At 43.3% G+C, this 23,622-nt stretch overlaps 1 protein-coding gene across 3 annotated transcripts in view; it reads right to left on the reverse strand.

The window, feature by feature from the left end:
* The window catches only part of atp2b3b (ATPase plasma membrane Ca2+ transporting 3b), a 106,008-nt gene that overhangs the window by 24,940 nt on the left and 57,446 nt on the right, over positions 1 to 23,622 (reverse strand). For all 3 annotated transcript variants that reach the window (XM_085448364.1, XM_085448362.1, XM_085448363.1), the window contains exons 18-20: positions 8,336 to 8,423; positions 8,138 to 8,244; positions 7,569 to 7,760 (exon numbers count right to left, since the gene is read on the reverse strand). In XM_085448364.1, coding sequence (XP_085304490.1) covers positions 7,569 to 7,760; positions 8,138 to 8,244; positions 8,336 to 8,423 — 387 coding nt within the window. The remainder of the gene's footprint in view (positions 1 to 7,568; positions 7,761 to 8,137; positions 8,245 to 8,335; positions 8,424 to 23,622) is intronic.

The raw sequence follows: 23,622 nt of genomic DNA on the forward strand, positions 1-23,622 counted from the left end.
TGTCTGTGTCTGTCCTGGTCCCACGTCTCTGTTCCCTCTGTTGCAGTGCCTGCGTGTGAGTCTGTGTCTTTAGTTCAGTCTGTGTTATGTTTCCTGTTTTATTTTGAAGGTCCATGTCTGATGTTAATGTATCTGGTTTCGCTTCCCCTTGTCTCGTTAGGCCTGATTTGCCCCAGCTGTGTTTCCCTCCTGTTACCCATTCCCTGCCTGATTGCTCCCTCTGTGTATTTAAGCCCTGTGTTTCTCTGTGTCCGTGTCGTGATCTACCCTCATTCATGCTGTGTGGCCTGAAAATATTCCTGCCTGCCTGCCCTGCCCTGCCCTGCCCTGCCCTGCCCTGCCCTGCCCTGCCCTGCCCTTGCCTGCCTGCCTTTCCTGCCTGCACACAGCCGGACAGCAGGAGAAAGTCATACAAAAGCAAACTAAACTGGAAACTCACAAACTAAACTCACAGTGAGACACAGGGATATCCCAAGGTAAGTTTTCTGTTCCACATTCGGAACAGAAAACAAAAGCAGTGCACAGTAAACACCGGAGCCCAAGAAAACAGCCCAAACACAGTTCAGTTCAGGGGGCCGACCGTGCGGACGGCTACGGCGGCGGCGTGGAAACAGTTCAGGCGGCTGACCGTGCGGACAGCAACGGCGGCGGCGACTCAGACGAAGGAGATCTTGGGGAAGAGCTGGCCATGCAAGGTGTGGACGAGGAAGTGGCGAGTCAACCGCAGGACCAGACCACACGGCAGCTTAGCAGCTGCGGGACCAGAGGAAGCTGAAGCTGACGCTGCAGACGAAGATCTTCATCTTCGTCTGCAGCCTCGGATGAGGCTGGACCAGACGTGGATGAAGACTCGGATGAGGCTGGACCAGACGAGGATGAAGACTCGGATGAGGCTGGACCAGACGAGGATTAAGCTGGACCAGGCCGTAGCATCTTGGACCCTCCAGCGGAGACGAGGAGGTTCTGGCCAGGCTGACCTGAACCCCCAGCGGAGACGAGGAGCGGCTGGAGAGGTTCCCCTGAACCCCCAGCAGAGACGAGGAGCGGCTCGAGGGGTTCTCCTGAACCCCCAGCGGAGACGAGGAAGTGCTGGCCGGGCTCACCAGAACCCCCAGCGGAGACGAGGAAGAGCTGACCGGGCTCACCGGAACCCCAAGCGGACGAGGTAGATGGCGGCGCGGGAGCCGCAGAGTGCTTAATCTGCTCATTCGAGCCTCCAGCAGGAGCAGATGCAGGGCTAGAGGGTGTGGGGACCCCTGACTGAACATTAGGCTGACTAGGTGGGTGAGTGTGTGGCTGACCAGGGAACTGAATTGCTACAAGGGACTGAACTGAAGTCTGAACTGGCACAGGGGACTTTGGGGTCCCTAAGGACCCCAAAGCGCTTTACACTACATTCAGTAATTCACCCATTCACACACACATTCACACACTGGCAATGGCAAGCTATACTGATGGCTGTAGTGATGGCTGATGGCTGTAGTGAGAGTGGTGAAAATGGAGTAGGTGGTGGAGTTGATGACTGCACAGGAAAATGAACTAGGGGTGACTGCACAGGAAACCGAACTAGAGGTATTAATGACGATTGGGGAGAAAGTGGAGCTGGTGGTTGAGTAGATGACTGAGCTGGAAACTGAGCGGCGACTGGGCGACAGACTGTACTGAAGGAGACTGAAGTGCTACAGGGAACTGAACTGGTGGCTGCTGAGCTGCAGGAGACTGAACTGGGGACTGTAGTGACGGTTGTGGTGACAGGGACATGGGAGACTGAGCTACAGGGAGTGGAGACACTGAAGACGGAGTTATGAGTAGCAGGGCTATAGGCTGTGCTGCGGGCAGCAGTGACGATGGTGGTGGAGGTGTAACGGGTGGAGGAGTGGCCGAATTGGTTGCGGGCCGGGCGGCTAATGGCTCAGCCACAGAGTGCATTAATGGCAGGGCTATAGGTTGAATGACTGACTGAGTAGCAGCCTGAATGGCTGAGTGTAGTGATGGTTGTGGTGGAAGAGAAGCAGCTGGTAGTGTGGATGATGGAGCTAAGGGCGACTGAGTGGCAGACCGAACTGATGACTGAAGCAATGGTAGAGGTGAAAATGGAGCTTGTGGTGGAGTTAATGACTGTGCTAGCGGGGACACAGGAGACGCAGCTAAGAGAGCTACAGGAGGCTGGGCAGCTAAGAGAGCTTCAGGAAGCTGGGCAGATTCACATTACTATCCGTAGCACAAAACACAACCCCTGAATGAATAGTCCCACGGTTCGACACAGAAAAAGAGAGTTTATGAGAGTGAGGAGAGAAAGTCAGGAGAGAATGGAGCCAGCTAAGAAGAGGAGGATGTCCTCCCCTGTGTGGGAACATTTTGATTTTATTCCTCCCAACAAGGTATGTAAATTTCTACAGAAGATGTATTTTCATAATACTGATGGTGCAATACAATTTATGTTAAGGGGCTTTACTTTTGTACAAGGTGAAGTGTTTGCTATGTGCCAGGGAGCTGGGATATAACAACATCAGATGTGCACCTTGTTAGGCCTCTGGCTTACCACCACATATTTTAAACGCAATGCAGGTTTCTGTAGAGGAAACCCTAGATGTGCCATGGGCACATTCTTTACATGGAGGAAGGGGAAAGTAAAACTCTTGGCTCTTATAAAGGGACAGCACCTAGCCACTGGTACAGACACCAACTAGGGATGAACAGAATGACAAACAGTGCTGAGGAGTAACTAGGGATGGGTACCGGTATCCGGTGCCATGATGGCACCGGTTCTGACATAAACGGTAGTAACCAGACCGAAAAGCAGCACACATTTCGGTGCTTTATTTCGGTGCTTTATTTCAGTGCTTTTTTTTCCTGAGCTGTGATACACTTTAGATTCTAGCCAATCATTTTACGTTTCCGAGGACAGTAGGCAGGTCCAGGTACGTACGTACGTTCTTTTAGAGCAGAGCTACAGATTAAAAATGCCCTAGGCGAAGCGGTCAAAAGTCTGGCTGTACTTCACAGCAAAAGATGCAAACTCAGCAGCAACAAGTGCTTTAAGCTGATACTGTGATACTGTCAAAGGAGGTAACACCTCAAATCCGATGAAACACCTGGCGACGCATAGCGGTTTTTTTTAAAAGCCGAGAAATGCGCCGTATTTGATAGCTTGCTGCGAGACCTCACACCGTGCACATCTACTGCGGGTGGGTTGCCAGTTATCGGACCCGGAGCAACATCCCCCAAAAACCCGAAGAATAAAGTCCTGGCCCCTAGCCCTGCCAGTGTAGCAGAAATGATGACGGATGATGATGGCAGCAGCCGCCGTTCTTCTCTGCGTGAGTAGCTTAATGTTGTTCGTGTGTAATTTACGTTGAGTAGGCTATTAAATTAATGCATGTAAGGTGAACTAACAAACATCATCATAGCTACATGCGGCTGTCTTCTTGTTTGATGGCAGACACTCCCTTCACCATGGCCAAAAAGGCTAAAATGACCAAAGAAAAAGTGGAAAACAGTTAAACATGAGAGGTTTTTGGACAAAGTTTGTGTTTTTTCCATTGTTTAAGCACTGCTTCCAGCCAAGAGTGATACCATATATGCCCCATAGCTGCAGAAAAGGCTAACATTGTTATCGTTTTACAAAAAAACAGCTGAACATGAGAGGTTTTTGGACCAATTTTGTGTTCTCCATTCTTCAAGCACCGGTTTGAGCACCGTTTAAGCACCGGCACCGTTTCAAAAGTACCGGTTTGGCACTGGTATCGGATAAAACCTAAACAATACCCATCCCTAGGAGTAACACAATACATGTACCGGCGTTACGTATTTAAAATACAAAATATGAGTAACTGTAGTGCGTTACAGTTACCGTTTAAATAGGTGATAATTAGAATACAGTTACTTTGTTGAAATAAACGGTTTATACGGCAGTCTTTTCCTGTTTCATATGTTAGGCTCTTAGGCTCCCTCTTTAATTTTGGATTCTTAAACGCATTGCCAGAAACCCAAAGAAAACATGCGAGAGGCTCTAGTGTAAGCATCCTGTTAATGTTGGTGGCATCAGTTATAAATGTGTCACTTCAGTCTCTTTGATGTACTATTGCTTGCTGTGTGATTTCTTACTATTACTGAAGGCTACTCACCACCGAGCTAACATTGTTAGCTGGCGTTAGCTAAGGTCAGTTCACAGACTACAGACTGTTAGACTTGATGGACAGCATTAACAACCTGCTAGCTGCAAACAATCATGTAGAGTTCTGAAAGCAGACAAAAAGAAAACATATTACTGATGAAAAGGTTTTCTATACGAAATCACTGCAAGAAGTGCAGCCTTACCTACTGTTTTTTTTACTGTTACTTATTATTTATATCTTTAACATGTTTCTTTCCACATGTTTCTTTTTCCATAGCCGACAGCACCTCTGTCACTGTGGACGGGTCACTGTCACATGTTGAAATGTAAACTGATGCAGTTTTAGAATGCTCAAAAACAGCTGAATTTAATTTTTTCATCTAGATTTTAATAGTACAGAATATAGCCATTTTTAAATATGTTTCCAGCTTGTTTCTAATGATATGATACAGTATGAAAGCATGTAATGTGAGATAAAAAGATATATGATCTGATACTCTTTTGCAAACTGACCAGAACCATTGGTGTCCTATAATAGTCCACTCTCAGTGAAGTAGTGTGTGTGGCTGTCATCTCCAAGAACAGGAACTATTCTTTGAGAACTAGCCTTCTTTCTAGTTACAGCACCTCTTCCATTGTGTCTGCCTGCAATGGCAGATCTAGAAAATTGTACTTTACATTGGGTGGGGGCAAATCAGTCTAGGCAGGGTGGCACATACCTCTTAGTAAAGTATGTGGAAATCTGCCTGGTCTCCTCTGAGTTTCAGCCATGACTTAGGGACTGAAAGCAGCAGTTGCCCAGCTGACCGGAGGGAACTAGTGGTTACATAAGGCTTCAACAAATCTGACAAATAAACGGGGCCAAACCATTTAAGGATTTAAAAAACAATAAAAGAACTTTAAAACTGATCCTAAATTTGATTGGAAGCCAATGTAGAGAGGCCAAATGTGGTCGAACTTTCTTCTACCAATTAAAAATCAAGCCACAGCATTTTGAACTAATTGTAAGACCAGCCCCTATTAAAATGGAATTACAGTAATCCAGGCGTGAAGTAATAAAGGCATGAATTACAGTTTCTAAGTTACATTTGGAAAGAAAGGGCTTGCCTTCGATAGACGTCTGAGGTGGTAGAATGCTGATTTTACCACCCCATTCATGTAGTCATCAAAGGTAAGTGCAGAATCGATCTTTACTCCAAGATTTATGTTTGAACTATTCAAATGAGAGGTCAGAACAGCGAAATCAACATCTGGAGGGTTGAAAAATTGATTTGGGCCAAGTAAAATCGCTTCCGTTTTACGATCGTTAAAATTAAAACTTTTGTTAGACAGGTATGATTTAAACCTCAACAGTGCCAAGTCAGAAATTCCCACACAATGGTGAAGGTGGGAGATCAATAGATTGTGATCCACTGTGTCGAAGGCAGCGGTCATGTCCAATAAGACCAGCACTGCATATTTACCACGATCAGCAGCTACCAGAACATCATTGATAACTCTTACAAGGGCTGTCTCCGTGCTGTGAAAAGGCTTAAAACCGGATTGAAAAATTTCAGACAACTGGAAGTCATTCAAGTAGTCCATCAGCTGAGTATAAACAATCCTTTCCAAGATCTTACTTAGAAAAGGAAGCTTAGAGATAGGTCTAAAATTTGACATGATTGAGGTATCTAAGCCAGGTTTCCTAAGCAAGGGATGTATAACTGCATGCTTAAACTCACTAGGTACTTGACCAGACAGAAGAGTAGTGTTAATAATGTTCAGAATTTGAGGTCCAATAATACGAAATACCTTTTGGAGAAAGCGGGGAGGAACCACATCATTCGGAGAACCACACGGTTTAGCATTTAACACCAGTTTCTCTAAATCAGGCAGAGCAATTGGTAGGAAGGTGGATAGCAAACATGAGCACGAAACATGCTTAGAAGGGTCGGCAATAGGAGTTGGAGGTCTCATGCTTTCAACCTTGTCCACAAAGAAATTAATAAACTTATTACACAAAGCCTCAGAGGACGGCACGGAAGCATAGCAAGTACAGAATTTATAGTGTTATACAGAACACAAGGGCTATGCCAGTTTTCTTCCGAGTGGCTGCTACTCAGAAGAAAAAACAAACAAAAAAGAAAAACAAAATTAAGTGCACGGTGAAAACTAAATGTCTGAGATGACCTTTAGTACAAATGTACAAGTTACGTCTGACCCAAAAGCTCAGACTGCTTTCAAACATTGTTTCAGAGCATTTTTCTACACTTGGCTACCAATCTAATTGTTTGCAACATTGGCCAAATTCAATATAAGCATCAAGATGCTTGGAAGCATGATAGTTCCTTCTTCGTAATTAAAGATTGTTAAAGTTGTTCATAATACAGAAATACAAACATGTAGTCACTAGGGGTGGGCTTAAAAAATCGATTTTCCCAAATCAAAACTATTTTAGTTTGAATAATGCGATATCGATTCATTAAATCCTGTATAAATGTATTTTGCCAGAAACACCAGAATCTCAGGTTAAAGCTGACAAAACTATTTCAACAACCATCAAACAGCTAAAACAGCAAATAAGAGCAGGTAAACAGATTCCGCAAAAAGATGTAAACACAAAGCGCGGATCTCGCCGTTCACCCGGTGGCACATACGCGACACGCCATTGGGTGCCGAAAGTCGACATGTCACAGATTCTGAAACTGCAGGTTTTGTCACTCTCCCACCAAAATTCACTGAACCAGCAGCAATAGAAGATCAAAACTACGCTTCATGTTTGAAAAACATTAACATGATTTCTCTCTTGCTTTTGCTGTTCTGCTTCCACCAAGATAAAAATCATACTTCCTGCACAGCTATGTGTAGACCAGTTTACCATCAGAAATCTGTTTTCTGCATTATTCGTTTGCTTATCAAACACCAGTCTACGTTGTGCACAGCACTGTCGCCCGCTGTGTTTTTTTATTCAAAAATGACCTCCAACTAGAAAGTCTAATTTCTGCTGTTCAATATTGAAAAAAGTTTAGTTTTTACAAAATATGCCTAATTGCAAAATACTTACCTCTGCCTCTAATAAAACCCCTGCAAAAAGCCAGGCCAGGAAAATCTCCTTTATGTTTTTCTATGCTTTATCCTCAGTTACTTTGACACAATTTTGACTGTCTGAGTCAAAACTGAATCAAATCAAATCAGTTATAGAAATAGAAATCGATACCCAGCCCTAATAGCCCTATTACATAACTGTGCATTTCTAAGTTGATCATCATTACTTGTCAAACATATAGAAATGTTTCCAAGTGTCAGGACATCACTGCTTATATAAGCTTGGTGTACAAATGCATAAAAAAGCATTGTGCATTACGTTTGCCCTAGCAGGTATAAGTGAGCGACATTTACAGAAGTGATATCTGTGTATGTGTGTAGGAAGGCACATGTGTCAGCATATATGTGTATTCATCTGTCTGTCTACCTGGGTGATACAGGCCCCGGTGAAGGCCACGATGACAGCCACTACGTTGACTGTGAGCTGGAACTGTAGAAACTTGGAGATGCTATCGTAGACGTTTCTTCCCCACATCACTGCCTTGACAATGCTGCTGAAGTTGTCATCAGTCAGGATAATGTCAGACGCCTCTTTAGCCACGTCCGTCCCTGCGATACCCTGACAGAGATTGAGACAGAGTGAGGGGGAGTCAGAGACTCATGACATGATTCATGCAAGCATTCAAGCATCCAAATTACTTTGGAGTGCTACTGTCTCAATATCATGCTGTCCTGCCTCCAAGTGCTACCACTTGGCATGAGTAAGAGCTGTGGCCAAAATAAAATGCACACTACTCAAAACACTTGTTATTACAAAGTACAATGGAAAATACTCTGTCCTTTACAGATTTATAATAGATGTATTTTATACATCTTGAATCATAAAAAGATTTACTTCAAAAATACAGAATAAGAGACTGATTACTACAAAAAATGTCATGACAGAAGCACATTAATCCCAAATAAACACTAATGGTGAACAGTATCTCAGGTTACCATGGCAAAGCCCACATCAGCCTTCTTCAAAGCTGGGCCGTCATTAGTTCCGTCTCCTGTTACTGCAACAACCTGCCTCTGTTCTACAACGCTGCTATCAATGATGCCTGGGTGCAAACACAAAGGAGGAAAAAAAACAGTTTTAATTGGCAGTGAATCGGTTTGTATATGAGTGTGTGTTTTGGTTTATGGACTCACCTTTAACCAAAGTGTGTTTATCAGTTGGTGAGGACCGAGCCAGCACGCGCAGTTTGGGCCAGATTTTATCGATACGCTCCTGTTCAATCTGTTAGTTTAAAACAAAGAAAAGCCATAAACTAGTCTCTGCTTTAACTACATGTCACTGTGGATTCAAAGCGTTAAACATGTTACAAAGGTGTGACTGACAGAAAAAAATAATAAGGAGAAGAAGCACTTGATTCTTATATACTGCCCTCCCTCATTCAGTGTAACCATCCTGTACCCTTGTATAGTGATCACTTACACACAGCATTTTTAAGTATACATTTAAATTCATACTCCATAGAAAACTAGAGCCACAGCACTAATCAACAGCCATCTATCCCATTAAGCATTCTGCTAAATTCAAAGCCTAAAGCTAAATAGGCGGGATAAAAGCATTGCCCATACAATTTTTTGCCTTTTATTGTGTACACTAACTACAGTGGATACAGCCATGCCAGAGGTAATCTGAACCTCTTTATATTGGTTGCAAACCTAAATAGCTTTCCTTTGATAATTTAACTGATTTTAGATGCCATCTTGGTGCAAGTGGACTATGAAAATAGAGTAGCTAATATTCTGTGTGCTGCATCCTGCATGCTCTGTCTAGGCATCTACCTCGCACAGTGTACTTCCTATAATTAGAATGCATCTGACTCCTAGTGTGTTTCATTTTAGATTTGTGAATTATTTGTGATTTGTGAATAGTTTCTCCTCCTGTCATGGTTTGGCAGCCCTCCCCAGTCGACCTTCACCCGATGTGTCTGTGTATTGTGTTTTGTTTTGGTCTTGGCTCCCCTCTGGTCCTCTATTTCCCTGTTTGTGTGTATTTGTTTTTGGACGTGTGTGTGTTTCCGGAAGTCCGGTTGCAAACGTCTGCAGACCCTGAAGATTTCCTGCGCTGAAGTCAGCCACACCTACTGCTCATCAGTTCTCGTCAGCTGCAGCTGCTTGTCATCGCGGGCAGCCTCCCTACTTAACTGTGTGGCTGAGCTTCAGTCGATGCTGGATTGTTGAGTTTAGTTGTCAGTATAGCCCCGGCTCAATAGTGAAAACTTTGTGTGTATATCTGTGTGTTGCTCGCTAGACTAATCATTGCGTCTTGTCTTGCCAGGATTTGGGATTGGAGCCCCTGTACAGATTGAAATTTGGAGTTTCCCGATACACGCCACAGACATGAACACTGTGTGGGATTTGGGAGAAATCGCCACGGGGGCCACAGTGCGGGGATTGTCACATTGTTATTCACCTTTGTTCACTGTAAATAAATTCACTGTCTCTCTTTTGGAAAAGTCCTGTGTTTGGGTCAGATTCTTACCACAAATGTCACACCTCCCAAATGTCATAAATTGACTACAAATTTATGACAGAAAGTTTTTTAAAAAATTGAGCCACCTATGACTTGTCAGTTTATCAGCATATTTTACATATTGACACATTAAATAATCAGGCCCCATCTTATCTTAATGACCTTGTAGTACCATATCACCCTATTAGAGCACTTCGCTCTCGCTCTGCAGGCCTACTTGTTGTTCCTAGAGTATTTAAAAGTAGAATGGGAGGCAGAGCCTTCAGTTTTCAGGCCCCTCTTCTGTGGAACCAGCTTCCAGTTTGGATTCGGGAGACAGACACTATCTCTACTTTTAAGATTAGGCTTAAAACTTTCCTTTTTGCTAAAGCATATAGTTAGGGCTGGACCAGGTGACCCTGAATCCTCCCTTAGTTATGCTGCAATAGACGTAGGCTGCCGGGGGATTCCCATGATGCATTGAGTTTTTCCTTTCCAGTCACCTTTCTCACTCACTAATAGACCTCTCTGCATTGAATCATATCTGTTATTAACCTCTGTCTCTCTTCCACAGCATGTCTTTTACCCTGTCTTCCTTCTCTCACCCCAACCGGTCGCAGCAGATGGCCGCCCCTCCCTGAGCCTGGTTCTGCCGGAGGTTTCTTCCTGTTAAAAGGGAGTTTTTCCTTCCCACTGTCGCCAAAGTGCTTGCTCATAGGGGGTCATATGATTGTTGGGTTTTTCTCTGTATCTATGAAGCGCCTTGAGGCGACTTTTGTTGTGATTTGGCGCTATATAAATAAAATTGAATTGAATTGAAATTGAATTGAATAAATACAAGCTTATATATAATAAACCCGGATTAAAAAGATGCATAAATAGTAAAAGATAAGTAAAGTCTGAGAATATAAATACCAAAGAGTAAAATTCATTTGTTCAATTTTCTTGTATATTAAAAAGATCAAAGTTCATGTAAAATGATTAAAAACATGTTTGCATTGTTTAAAATAAGTTATCTTTCTTTTATTGGGAATTGCTTGTGAGAACTGTAATTTCCTACGGGGATATGGTCTATGAAGGTAACACAGGGTGGAGAAAGAAAAGGAGAAATAAAAAGACAAGGCAAGAAGAGAGGGCGGTCTTGTTTTTATGTAATGTTAGTAAGTGTGTTTTGACTTTTCGTAAAGACAAGTCACAATGTCGATAAGCTAGTGACATTACACGTAAAGTTTCAGCGTGAGTCTGCTGGACTGTGTGTTTTGTTTCTTGTGGCCGCGCACGCATTTGAGTTAAAGTGAGGCTAACCCAGCCGTTCGCTAATAAGGACTACTGTAGACTGCCGTTTCTCTAAAGTTGTGGAACGTAACAAGCTGCAGAGGATCGTTACTGAACTGGATAACGACGGACAGACCCCAGATAGTCACTTAGAGTACCTCTGGCAACGTGGGAAGCTAAAACAGGTAGCTTGTGGAGCACGTGGAGATCACAGACCTTCCTCATCTTTGTGCTACTGCATCCTGTTGCCTGGATTAATCTGGTGGGAGTTGCAAGTTTCACAAGGTATTGAGTTTATTTATTTTTTGCTCATTGAGTGAAGAACTTCCGGTTGGGAGATCTTTTGGATTTATACTGGAGCAATACAGGCCTGCAACGTAGGGTGTATTTCTGACGGCTTTAGGGTTAGGGACTATAATTGTTTTATCACTGGTGGTTTACATTGTATATGAGGAAATTCTGTGTACAGCTGGTAAATTGCTGTGTGTATTTTGCTTTGCCTGAATACTGAAACCTGCCATTTTATTATTTTATTGTTTTCATTGTTTGGTAAATTGAAGGAGGGTTGCAATGCTCTACTTTACATGGTGTATGACATAATTTACTGCACTGTAGACACTAGTGTTCATTTTCCCGTGTAGTGCTACTGTTAAGGAATAAGCTTCATTGATCCCAGAAACAAAAGAGAAGTTAATTTAAAAATATCATACGAGAGTACACTAGAAAAAGAACCCAAAGCCCATTTATTTAATGGTATTGAGTAAATGAGGGCTACATAAAATGGAGGCACCGCTGGGATGTTTTTGGGTTTCATAGAAGTATTAAAGGGGCAACACACTAAAAAAAAAAAAAAGTTAACCTACAGTAGCTAGTTTACATTTCTTAGTATTTTTTGCTACAAAGAGTATGGCAGACCACACCGGGCTTGCTGCAGAGCTGAAGAGTTGGTGTCGGGGTGAAGGTTTGGAGGAAGCTAAAGCACTCTTGGTTCTGGTTCCAGAAGAAGTGGAAATAGCCCAGATAGAAGAAACCTGGGAGACTATTAAGTGTCTAGGGCGAGTCCGGGTTAGAGGGCACTTGTTCCACACCCCCTTGAGCTGCCTAATGGTTCTCTGCGAATGCAAACAAAGTATACCTAAAGATAATGCACCCAAAGAAGTGCTGGACCAGCACAGTGGTAAGAAATGAATGTGCAGCTCCTGACGATTTTGCTGTGAAGTTGAAGAGTCTCTTAGACACTGAGGGTAGGACTATGGAAGACATATACAAAGCTTATTAATCAGCCTTGCTCCTCCGCAGCCCAGCTCTGATCCTTCCATAAACTCCACTGAGTCTGTCTTGCAAGTGGTTGGTGATTTTTTGGAGAAGGCACATAAACCACAAGCTGAAGGTGGTTATTGGCGTTTGAGGCTGTTTTCAGGGAACTTGCCAGTTCCCCCTAGTGAAGACCCCTTTGACCATTGGCTTGAGCAGGCATGGCTCATGGTAGAGGAAAGGGACTGTACAGACAAGGAGAAAAGGCACAGGCTGATGGAAAGTTTAAAGGGGCCAGCGTTGGAGATTGCCAAATCGGTTCGTGAGTCAGACCCCGAGGCAGGTCCCGTTGAATACTTGGAGGCGTTGGAAAGCACATTTGGCAGTGCTGAGTCTGGGGATGATCTCTATTTCGCTTTCTGCTTAATGCAGCAACAACCAAGTGAAAAACTGTCTAATTTCTGAGGCGTCTGGAAAGGGCCCTTACTAAAGTTGTCCAGAGAGGATGATTTCCAGCTTCTAGCAAAGACAATGCTCACCTAGAACAACTTCTGAGAGGGGCTGTCACTTCCGATCTCATGCTAATTAATCTGCACCTGAGAGAAAGAAAGTCCAAACCCCCAACTTTCCTCCACCTCTTAAGTGAGATTCGCACAGAGGAAGAGTGTGAGGCATCAAGGAGAAAACTAAATACCTCAGTCCAGCATGTACAGACAAAACCTTCAGGGACTGGCAATACAGAATACAAAGTCTCGAAGCTGAAGTTAAAGAGCTTAAGGCCAAGTTAGCCACTTGAAGTCCCCTGATGTCATAGATAAAGATTCGTCCTCAGTACAGTCAAGTGAGCACAGTGACACCAGAGAACTGGCTGCTTTGAAAAGACAAGTGAAAAGACTGCAACAGAAAGTAGCCCAACGAGATACTGCTCCAGACTCTTCGGTAAAACTGGCTACCATGGGAGCAGTAGAGGCTACCTCAAAGACAAGGACCCTTTACCAGAACAGAACGCCTTTGGATGAGCAGTTCTGTTACCATTGTGGGGAAAAGGGACATTTTGTCGCAAAGTGTCAAAATCCTGAAAATCAGAGCAAAGTTATACGAAAGCTCATCCGAACTGTCAAGACACTGAAAGAAAGTTCAGGTACTTCAACAAGTAATGCCACTGACACTGACTGCCATCTCAAGCAGTGTCTTCTGACTTCTTCCACCCCAGCTGGAATTCCAGAAGGACTGATTGGGCCGCCAAGTATTGTGCCACTTAAAGTGAATGGACAGCCCTGTGATGCCTTATTTGACAGTGGATCACAGGTCACCATAATATTCGAGTCCTGGTATAAAGCCCATCTGCCTTCCATCCCAGTGCATCCGCTCACTGGTCTCAACATTTGGGGTGAGTCCAATGTCAGTTACCCCTACCTTGGCTATGTTGTGGTAGATGTTGAGTATCCGGCTGAAGTGACTGGCACCAAACACACTGTACCAGACCTTGCCTTGATCTGTACAAGCCCAAAAGAAGAGCAGATTCCTGTCATTGTTGGCACTAACACCAGCCATGTCCGCAATTTGGTACAGGAATGCAGAAAAGAGGGGCTTGACATAACCAAAAGCCTGGGCATCCAAATTCACAGGGAGTCGCTACCCACATTCACAGACTCCCTCACGCTAAGCTCTCGAGATGACCAGGTTGGCTGTGTGACTTGGCAAGGTTCAAATCCCTTGTCCTTACCCCCCAGAAAAGACTTGCAAATAACCTGCAAAGTTAATTTTCAGCAGACAGTTGGCAAAGAGATCTTCATGTTTGACTCTTCTCCCTTAGCTCCTCTGCCAGGTGATGTCCTGCTACAGCCCATGGTTGTGCCCGCCAATGCGGTACAAGTTAACAGCTTCAGAATCCTGGTGCAGAACCAGTCCGCCAGGGAAACCATTATCCCTGTTGGAACCGTCATGGGTCACCTTTATCGCACCGAAAGCGTCATCACCATGCCAAGCAAAAAACCAGAGATGACAGCATTTGACAGCAGCCAGATCGACTTTGGTGACTCTCCTGCGCCTGAAGAGTAGAAGGACCGGCTTAGACAGAAACTAGCGGAACGCTCCCACGTCTTCTCAGTCCATAAATGCGACGTTGGCCTCGCAAAAGAGGTGGAGCACACCATCCGCCTGGCTGACACAAGACCTTTTCGGCAAAGATCACGTCGACTGGCACCTGCAGACATAGAGGATGTAAGAAAACATCTGCAAGAGTTACTATGTGCATCATTAAAGAGTCCCGTAGCCCCTATGCCTCGCCGATTGTAATTGTTAGAAAGAAAAATGGAACCATACGGATGTGCATAGACTACAGGCTCCTTAACAGCCGGATCGTGCCCGACCAGCAGTGTTGGGACTAACGCGTTATTAAGTAACGCGTTACAGTAACTACGTTATTATTGTGGTAATGAGCATGGTAACTAGTTATTATACCAAAATCAGGAACGCGTTAATCATTACTGGGATTTAGATAGGCTCGTTATTCGTTACTTCGTGTGGTGGCATCGCGGAGCTTCCACAGATTCAGTAACATTAGCAAGTGGTGGAGGCCAGCAGGTGGATGAGGGAAAGGGGAGGCAGGAGGAGCAGAGACCTCAGGCGGCCACCGGTCCGGTCCGAGTGTCAGGTGAACTGAACTTCAGGTAAGAAGTTGTGACCTGCAGTCTATCTGGGTCAGATATAAACCAAGTTTAGGTGGAGTTTATTTTCGTTGTGCTGGCTTTTTCGTACTGCGTACTAGCTAGCATGACGGGGTTTCTATACAGCTGGGTGGGTGCTATGATGTTAACTGAACTTTATTTTGTTCATAAGGTTAATTATTAGAGTTGCCAACCATCCCGTAAAAAACGGAATCATTCCGTATTCAGAGAAAATATCATGCGTTTGGTATTGAGGTGAAAAGGAATGCAGTTTGTCCCGGACTTCAGCTACAATGAAAAACAGACAAAGCTGGAGTTATTCCGTTTCTTTACGCTGCAGCTGCTTCTTCTTCTCTCATTCTCTCCCCTCCCTCTCCAGTTTCTACTTCAATCATGAAACTGATCAATGATCAGCTGATCGGCTTTTCTCTCTTGTTTGTTTATCTTGTCCCAGTCAAGCCCTGTATGCAGCTCATCTGCAGTCTGGTGTTACCTACATCTTCCTATTCAGAAGGCAGAATTTCCGAGTTCTTAGTATAATCGAAAGCACCACGACTGCAGTTTTTGTGTTGGATGTAAAAAGCGCACATGACGCTGTGACGTTGGCTAGAATCATGTCGGCGATCAACGACGGTCCAGGCGTGGGATTTCTTTCGTGGAAATATGCAGATTATTTTTTCCTTTCTATTGGTAGGTGGCACAGTGCACTTGTGGCAAGTAAGCAAGCTAGAAGACTGGCAATCTTGCTGGGTATCCAGTTATGGAAGCAACACATTAACAAGAGAATTCTGAGTAAAACCAAAGTTACTTTCCCTAGTAACTAGTTACTTTGAAAGTAACGAGTAACTTGCAGTAACTGAGTTACTTTTGATAGAAGTAACTAGTAATGTAACTAAGTTACTAATTTAAAGTAACTTACCCAACACTGCCGACCAGTACATGACCCCCTGCATTGACGAAGCACTGGATTCTTTGTCTGGGAGCAAATGGTTCCCAGTGCTGGATTTGCGTAGTGGATACTACCAGATTCCAATGGCAGAGGAAGATAAAGAGAAGACGGCGTTCATCTGCCCCCTAGGCTTCTTCCAATTTGAGAGAATGCCGCAGGGAATAACAGGAGCGCCTGCGACTTTCCAGCGTCTAATGGAAAAAAACAGTCGGAGACATGAACCTCCTCCAAGTCCTGGTATACCTGGACGACCTGATTGTCTTCGGAAAGTCACTGGAGGAACATGAAGAGCGGCTCATTAAAGTCCTAGATCGTCTTGGAGAAGCAGGACTAAAGATCTCCCTGGACAAATGCCAGTTTTGTCAGCCACAGGTGAAGTACCTCGGGCATATTGTGTCTGCCAAAGGTGTCTCTCCTGATCCGCAGAAGATTGAGGCTGTTACCACCTGGCCTCAGCCCCACGACCTAAAGTCTCTGAGATCGTTCTTAGGTTTCTGCGGGTACTACAGGCGATTCATTGCTAACTACGCCTCTTACTGAACTGACCTATGCTCCGATACAAAAGAGCAAGAAAAAGAGTCCAGACCTCAACAAGTCCTACTTGAAAGAGTCAGAACCCTTTGGAGATCGGTGGGATGACTCCTGCAGCAAAGCCTTTCAGCAGATCATCCACTGTCTAACCTATGCACCGGTATTAGCCTTTGCTGATCCTACCAAGCCTTATGAGCTCCACGTGGACGCAAGCTTCAAAGGACTGGGGGCTGTCCTATACCAGCTACAAGAAGGGGACCTAAGGCCGGTTGCATTTGCCAGCAGGAAGCTAAGTCAGGCTGAGAAGAGGTACTCCATACATCAGCTGGAGTTCCTGTCGTTAAAGTGGGCTGTGGTGGATCGCTTTCATGACTATCTGTATGGGGTGCACTTTACATTGCGTACAGATAATAACCCCTTGACTTATGTTCTGTCTACGGCAAAGCTCAATGCCATGGGACACAGATGGTTAGCTGCTTTGTCCACATATGACTTCGATGTCCATTACAGACCAGGCAAGCATAACATAGATGCAAACATCCTCTCCAGAAACTTTGACACTGACACTGAATGGGAGACTATACCAGAGGCAGCTGTTAAATCCATCTGCAAAAGAGTACGTGTGTCAGAAAGCCCAGAGTTACCCACCAGATGTGTCGACCAAACCGGGGCTTCCCCGGAATACATCCCTGACATCTATGCATTTCCTCTTACGATGGAGTTACAGTCACTGGAACACGTCTCAAAATCTGATCTCGCTAAGGCACAGAAAGAGGATTCAGTCATTGGTCCAGCGGTCAAAGCTGTCCAACAGAATTTATGGACAGGCAACAGTCCGGAGCTGTTGCTCCTAAAAAGAGAGAAAGATAAGCTGACTCTCCTGAGTGACGGTCTGCTCTACCGCATCACCAAACGTCACTCAGTGGAGGAGGTCCGTCAGCTAGTCCTGCCAAAGGTGTATCATGACGTTTTGTTGAGATCAGTACACAATGACTCAGGACACTCTGGATTTACTCCGTCGAAGGTTCTACTGGCCAAGAATGTTGCAAGACACTGCGCAACATATCAAAAGTTGTGGTGAATGCATAACACGTAAGACTCCTGCCCAGAGAGCCGCACCACTTCACCAGATCTCCAGCAGTGGACCTATGGATCTGGTGTGCATTGACTTTCTGTCAATGGAGACGGATTCCAAGGGCATAAGAAATGTCTTAGTGGTCACCGATCACTCCACACGCTATGCCCAGGCATTGCCGACCAAGAATCAGACACTCAAACAGTGGCCAAAACCTTAGTGGATAAGTTTTTCGTCCACTATGGTCTTCCGGCTCATATCCATTCAGACCAGGGGCGAGACTTTGAGAGTCTTCTGATCAAAGACTTGTTGAAGAACATGGGGATACAGAAGTCGCGCACTACTCCGTATCATCCGCAAGGAGACCCTCAGCCAGAGCGGTTCAATTGAACGCTGCTTTCAATGTTGGGTACTCTAAGCACAGAGAAAAAACATCAGTGGAGCCAGCATGTCCCTTATTTGGTCCATGCTTATAACAGTACAAAATGTGATGCAACTGGTTTTTCACCATACTTCCTAATGTTTGGTCGTGAAGCCAGACTGCCAGTGGACTTGTTGTTTGGGACCACAATTGACAAAGCTGAGGAAAGTCACTCATGCTATGTGTCAAAGCTTAAAGAAGATCTCCGTCAAGCCAACAAGCTAGCATCCGAGAAAGCAGACAAAGTCCATCAGAAGAACAAAAAGGGCTATGACAAGAGAGTTTGTTTCCAGTCTCTAGAAATAGGAGACAGAGTCCTATTGAAGAACTGGGGTCTCAAAGGGAAGCACAAGTTGCAAACAAGATGGAGTCCAATACCTTACCAAGTTGTTGGAAAAATGCCCAATCTCCCTGTCTACCAACTAAAGAAGGAGAATGGAAGTGGTCGTCACATCCACAGAGATCACATCCTTCCTATTGGCCAACATGTAAAATTGCCAATCCCTGAAGTAGGCAATAACTGTTGTGACAGACAAAAACCAAAGGGCAAGAAACCAAAGCAGGCCACAGTTGTGTCTGACCCTCAGCTGTCACAGGATTCTGATTTGTCGTCAGAGAGTGAGTACTATGAGCCTCAGAGGCACTACTATACTCAAGAAAGAGTGAGAGAAGCACTAAGACAGGCTCTTAGATCTCAAGCAGTGCCACAAGAGGATTGTGCAAATGACCAGGACAAGGTCAGTGATGAAACTGCTTCTGATGAGCGCAGTGAAAATGAGGAACTGCAACCGGAGGATGGAGGCATTATTCAGGACAGAGAGACTGAGCCCGACCAAATGGTGGATATTAAGGAGGAGTATGACCAAAATGAAGAAGATGATGAAAATTCTATCCCAGAACCTGATCTGGATCCCAGAACAGCCTGTTCTGTCTGCCAAAACTGAGAAACCAAATACACACCGTGATCTGTTGGGTGACACTCCTAAAATAAGGCCTAGGAGACAGATTAAACCAGTAGTTCGTTTAACTTATGATGAGCCAGGAAAAGCTAAAGATCAGCCTATCACTATTATACATAGAGGGGTTGTCATCACTATAGGCAAAGACTAAGAACCATAGCATGTAAAAAGGATCATCCTAATTCCCAAGAAGTTCTTGTAGTTCCTTGGTAGTCTGTTGTAGTAATGGGTCGGGGATCTTTGACGTGAACGACGCGAGTCGGCTCCTTATCGCGAGCCGTGGGGGTTTTTCTTTCTTTCTCTCAGCCTCTCTCTCTCTCGCACTTTTTTTCCACTTCACTCCGCATGCGAGCCTTGTGCATTGCGCTGGGAAGAGGGGCAGTAGTTACACTCGGTAGCACAGGAACAGAGTAGGAGAGAGAGACAGAAAGAGCCAGGGACAACAGCGTCACATTAGAAAGGTATAGTAATCATCCACAACTATTTTCAGTTGCAGATGATAAAGGATTCAGAAAGTTTATTCATGCAGGCCCATATGACAGAGAATATGCATGTTCTTTTTGTTTTCATATTTTAATTTATATTTAATTGTGTTGTTGTTTGCAGTGTTTTGTGTTGTTTCACTTTAAATTTGTAAAAGGAAAAAGCTGAAAATTTAAATAGTTAAAAGTTGAAATGTGAATAGTTGATTTTTGTATTATATGATTTATTTATTAAATTTTATGTGGAGTGAATAAATAAAAGTATATTTACGGTGGCCCCTACAGACAAAGCACATACAAACTTCAAATCACATACGAACTCTGAAGCACGTACAAACTCCAAAACACGTAAAAACTCCAAAACACGTAAAAACACGTACAAACTCAGAAGCACATAAAAACTCTAAACACGTACAAAAGACAACAGAAGTGATCCAGGATGCTAGGTGCAGTGTTGAGCTTTTGTTACCTTGTGGCTACACAAGCCAGCAAGTACCAACGACCGGATTTGGTGTGTGGTAATAACAGGTAAATGAACTTTTTTTTTAAATTATTTGACTATAAATGTATAAATACACAAACAATGTACATATGCTTTCATGCTTTCAATTGTGTAATTTAAGTGATCTAGGTAGCTCTGTTTTGGAAGTTCAGTTCATGCTAGAAATGTGTTTTGGAGTTTGTATGTGCTTTTTGGAGTTTGTACGTGCTTTGTCTCTAGGGGCCACCGCATATATTTTTATATAAACATATATAAATAAAACCACTTTTTTTTTTACATTAGTAATTCCTTTTGTGTATAATTTTATATTATTGTTAATAATAAATTAATAAACCCTCTGGGTTTGTTCAAAATCACTACCCTTTCAGCTTGTTTGTGGCCAAAAGTGGCCACCAACAGATTAGGTCTGTAATTTTTATTATTTTTGTGTTTTTATGCCATTTTTTCTGCATAAAGCTTTTAAGTAACTTCAGTTCTTTTCATAAATATAAAACAATTATTACTTTTTAAATTTTTAACCCTTTAAACACCAGTTTGTTTGTCCACTGCACTAGCTGGAAGACAACCTCAAATTTCGCAATTTTATATAATTGCATTGCTACTGAAATTTCTTGTATTGTTAATAGTAGAGTCTGGGGCATGTAATTGATTCACATCAACATTGATTATAATGCATTGTTATTTTTGTGCAGAGAGAGCAAAAACATAAAAACTCCCTCTCAGCTTGTTGGTGGCCAAAAATGGCCACTCCTTGTTTACGTTTACAAAATGCTATAAAATTCATATATATTAAGAAAAATTTCCACTTTTTTTGACATGATTTTTTAGATTAGTATCAGTGCTGTTCATGAAAATCAAAATTTCATTCAAATTCAGAATTTTAACCTTTTAAATACCAGTTAAATCAAATAATCCTAGGAACTCATAAATGGAAAAAATCACAAAACCCCAATTTTTTTCCAAATAAAACATGTCGTCTGATTTATTTTCTAACCATGGTGGAGGTTAGATGTATAGCAATAATTAACAGTATTAATGACTTTTATGCATCTTTGTTTTTTTGCGCAGTGACAGAAAAACAAAAAAAATCCCTCTCAGCTTGTTCGTGGCCAAAAATGGCCACCTCCTGTTTACGTTTACAAAATACTATAAAATTAATAAATATCAAAAAACATTTTTCTACTTTCATTGACTTGATTTTTTAAATTAGCACCGCTCCTAGTCATGAAAACCAAAATATAATTCAAATTCAGATATTATACCCTTTGAATACCAGTCAGATTATGTATTATTGCTACGCTTTTGGGGGAAAATAGTAATAAAGGTCAAGGTCAAATTTATTTATATAGCACATTTCAAACAGCCGATGCTGCACAAAGTGCTTAACAATATAAAAATGGTATTAAAAAGCAACAATGTAATACAATAATAACAGTAAAAAAAACAATAATAGGACAGTAAAAGAATTAAAACAATAACTAAACTAATTCAAATAAGACCAAAATGCTTGGGTCATAGTGTGTTAAAAGCCAGGGCATAGAAATGTGTCTTTAGTAATGATTTAAATTGCTCAAGTGTTTGTGCAGATCTAATATTTAAGGGGAGACTATTCCAAAGTCTGGGACCTGCCACAGAGAAGGATCTATCACCACGGGATTTGAGGTTAGTCCGTGGGATGGACAGCATTAGTTTTGAGCTAGACCTCGTGGTTTTTCCTGGAGCATAGGCAGAGAGGAGCTCAGACAGGTAAGGAGGGGCTCGGGCATTAAGTGACTTAAAAACAAAAAGTAGAAGTTTAAATTGGATCCTGTAGGAGACAGGAAGCCAGTGTAAAGAAGCCCAAACTGGAGTTATATGCTCTCTCCGTTTGGTACCAGTTAGCAGGCGAGCAGCTGCATTTTGAACCATCTGAAGACGATGGATGGTGGCCTGATCTAGACCATAATACAATGAATTGCAGTAGTCTAATCTGCAAGTAAGAAAAAGGTGAATAACACGCTCAAAGACGTTAGCCGGAAGGTATGGCTTTACCTTGGCTAGCTGTCTTAACTGAAAAAAACAGGACTGAACTACTGCACTCACCTGCTTATTCAATTTAAAAGAACCATCAATGTAGACACCGAGGTTTTTTATATGTGTTTTACAATATGAGGAAAAGGCGCCCAGAGTGCTGTCGATATGATTAAAGTTGCCAAAAATGACAACCTCAGTTTTATTTTCATTTAGCTTTAAAAAATTTAATGACAACCAATGTTTGACATCATCCAGGCAGCGTAATAAGAGCTGCGGATGGTCTAAAGTTCACATTTTTTAGCATATGAATGGTGAAACCTAATATTTTTTATCATCATTGCAGGTCAGTAACAGTAACTGTAACAATGATTTATTTTTACTTTATTTTTTTTTTCTTTGGGGGGGGGATGAATGGCCAAAAAGAATATCACACATGGTGTGTTAGTGGCCAGAAAGGCAATTTAATGACCAAATAACCCCTGAAATCACCAATAAAATGATCAAAATTTATATTCCAGTATGTGTGTGCTTCTGTGTGCATCATCATTAGCAGCAAGATGTACTAACCAGATTAGAGTGGTTTTTGTAGGCACACTTTCTACACCTGGTGCAAGGGGCTGCTGTTCCAATCCTGGAGGTGCGCCTTTTGCACCTTCTTCTTATTTTGTTGGTGGGGTGTGGGTCACACTCTGGTTCAGACTACTCTATCAAGGTTCAAGGTTCTTTATTTGTCACATGCATAGTTATACAAGTATAACACACAGTGAAATGTAGCCTGACACGCTCCTCGACATGTGCAAAAATTGGGGGGGGGTGTAGAGGAAGAACATTATATATATATATACATACATATTGTATATACACTGGGTGAATGTGCAGTAGTAGCAGCAAGCAGGTGAATTCTGTACATTAATATGAATAGACATCTGACTATTTTACAGGATAGACAATATAAACATATTTAAAATTAAAGGAATTGAAATGTACATTGTGCCTTGGTTTAGAGTGTCTGGAAGAGAGTCCTGTCTCAGTCAATTATAGATGATGTGAGAGGGCGGGTGTGTGTGTTTAGGGCACGGATGGCTTGGGGATAGAAGCTCCTCTTGAGTCTCTCTGTCCTTGCCCGGAAGATGCGGAACCTTCTACCAGATTGCAGAAGTTGGAACAGTTTGTTGCCAGGATGGGACGGGTCCTTCAGTATCTGCGCTGCTCTAGTCCGGCATCTCCTGGTGTAGGTGTCCTGAAGCGGGGGGAGAGCAATCCTGCAGCAGCGTTCTGCTGTACGGATCACTCTCTGGAGAGCTTTTTGGTCCTTCACACAGCTGTTCCCAAACCACGATGTCATGTTCTGTGTGAGGATGCTCTCCACAGCGCCTGTATAGAAAATCCTGAGGATCTTTGGAGAGACCCTGAACTTCCTCAGTTGTCGTAGGTGATACAGGCGCTGCCTAGCCTTTTTGGTCTGGATGTGGGCAGCCCATGTCAGGTCTGAGGAGATGTGGACACCAAGATACTTGAAGGACTGCACCCTCTCCACTGGAGCTCCATTGATGATGATGGGCTTGTAGTCTCTGTGCTGAGATCAATCTTGAGATCAATGGCAGAAGTGGCTGAGAATCAGGGAGAAGGGTGTATTGCAGTTGTTGAGGTCACCAGCATGTGTCCCAGCTCTCCCAGGATCACTTTTCATTTGTAGGTTGTAGAGGACTCCCCCACTTCAGTGAAGTTGTTTCCGGCGGGACAAAGGCATCATATCTATATCCAAGACATCCAGGAACTTGGAGAAAAGAGCCATCAGCCATCAGTTTTCCTTCTACAACTCGAGGTGCCAACATCCTCTCTAAG

The sequence above is a fragment of the Copadichromis virginalis genome, linkage group LG23 (genome assembly GCF_057382275.1).
Source record: "Copadichromis virginalis isolate Kocher_CV1m ecotype Utaka linkage group LG23, C_Virginalis_male_GT1.1, whole genome shotgun sequence".
NCBI lineage: Eukaryota > Metazoa > Chordata > Actinopteri > Cichliformes > Cichlidae > Copadichromis > Copadichromis virginalis.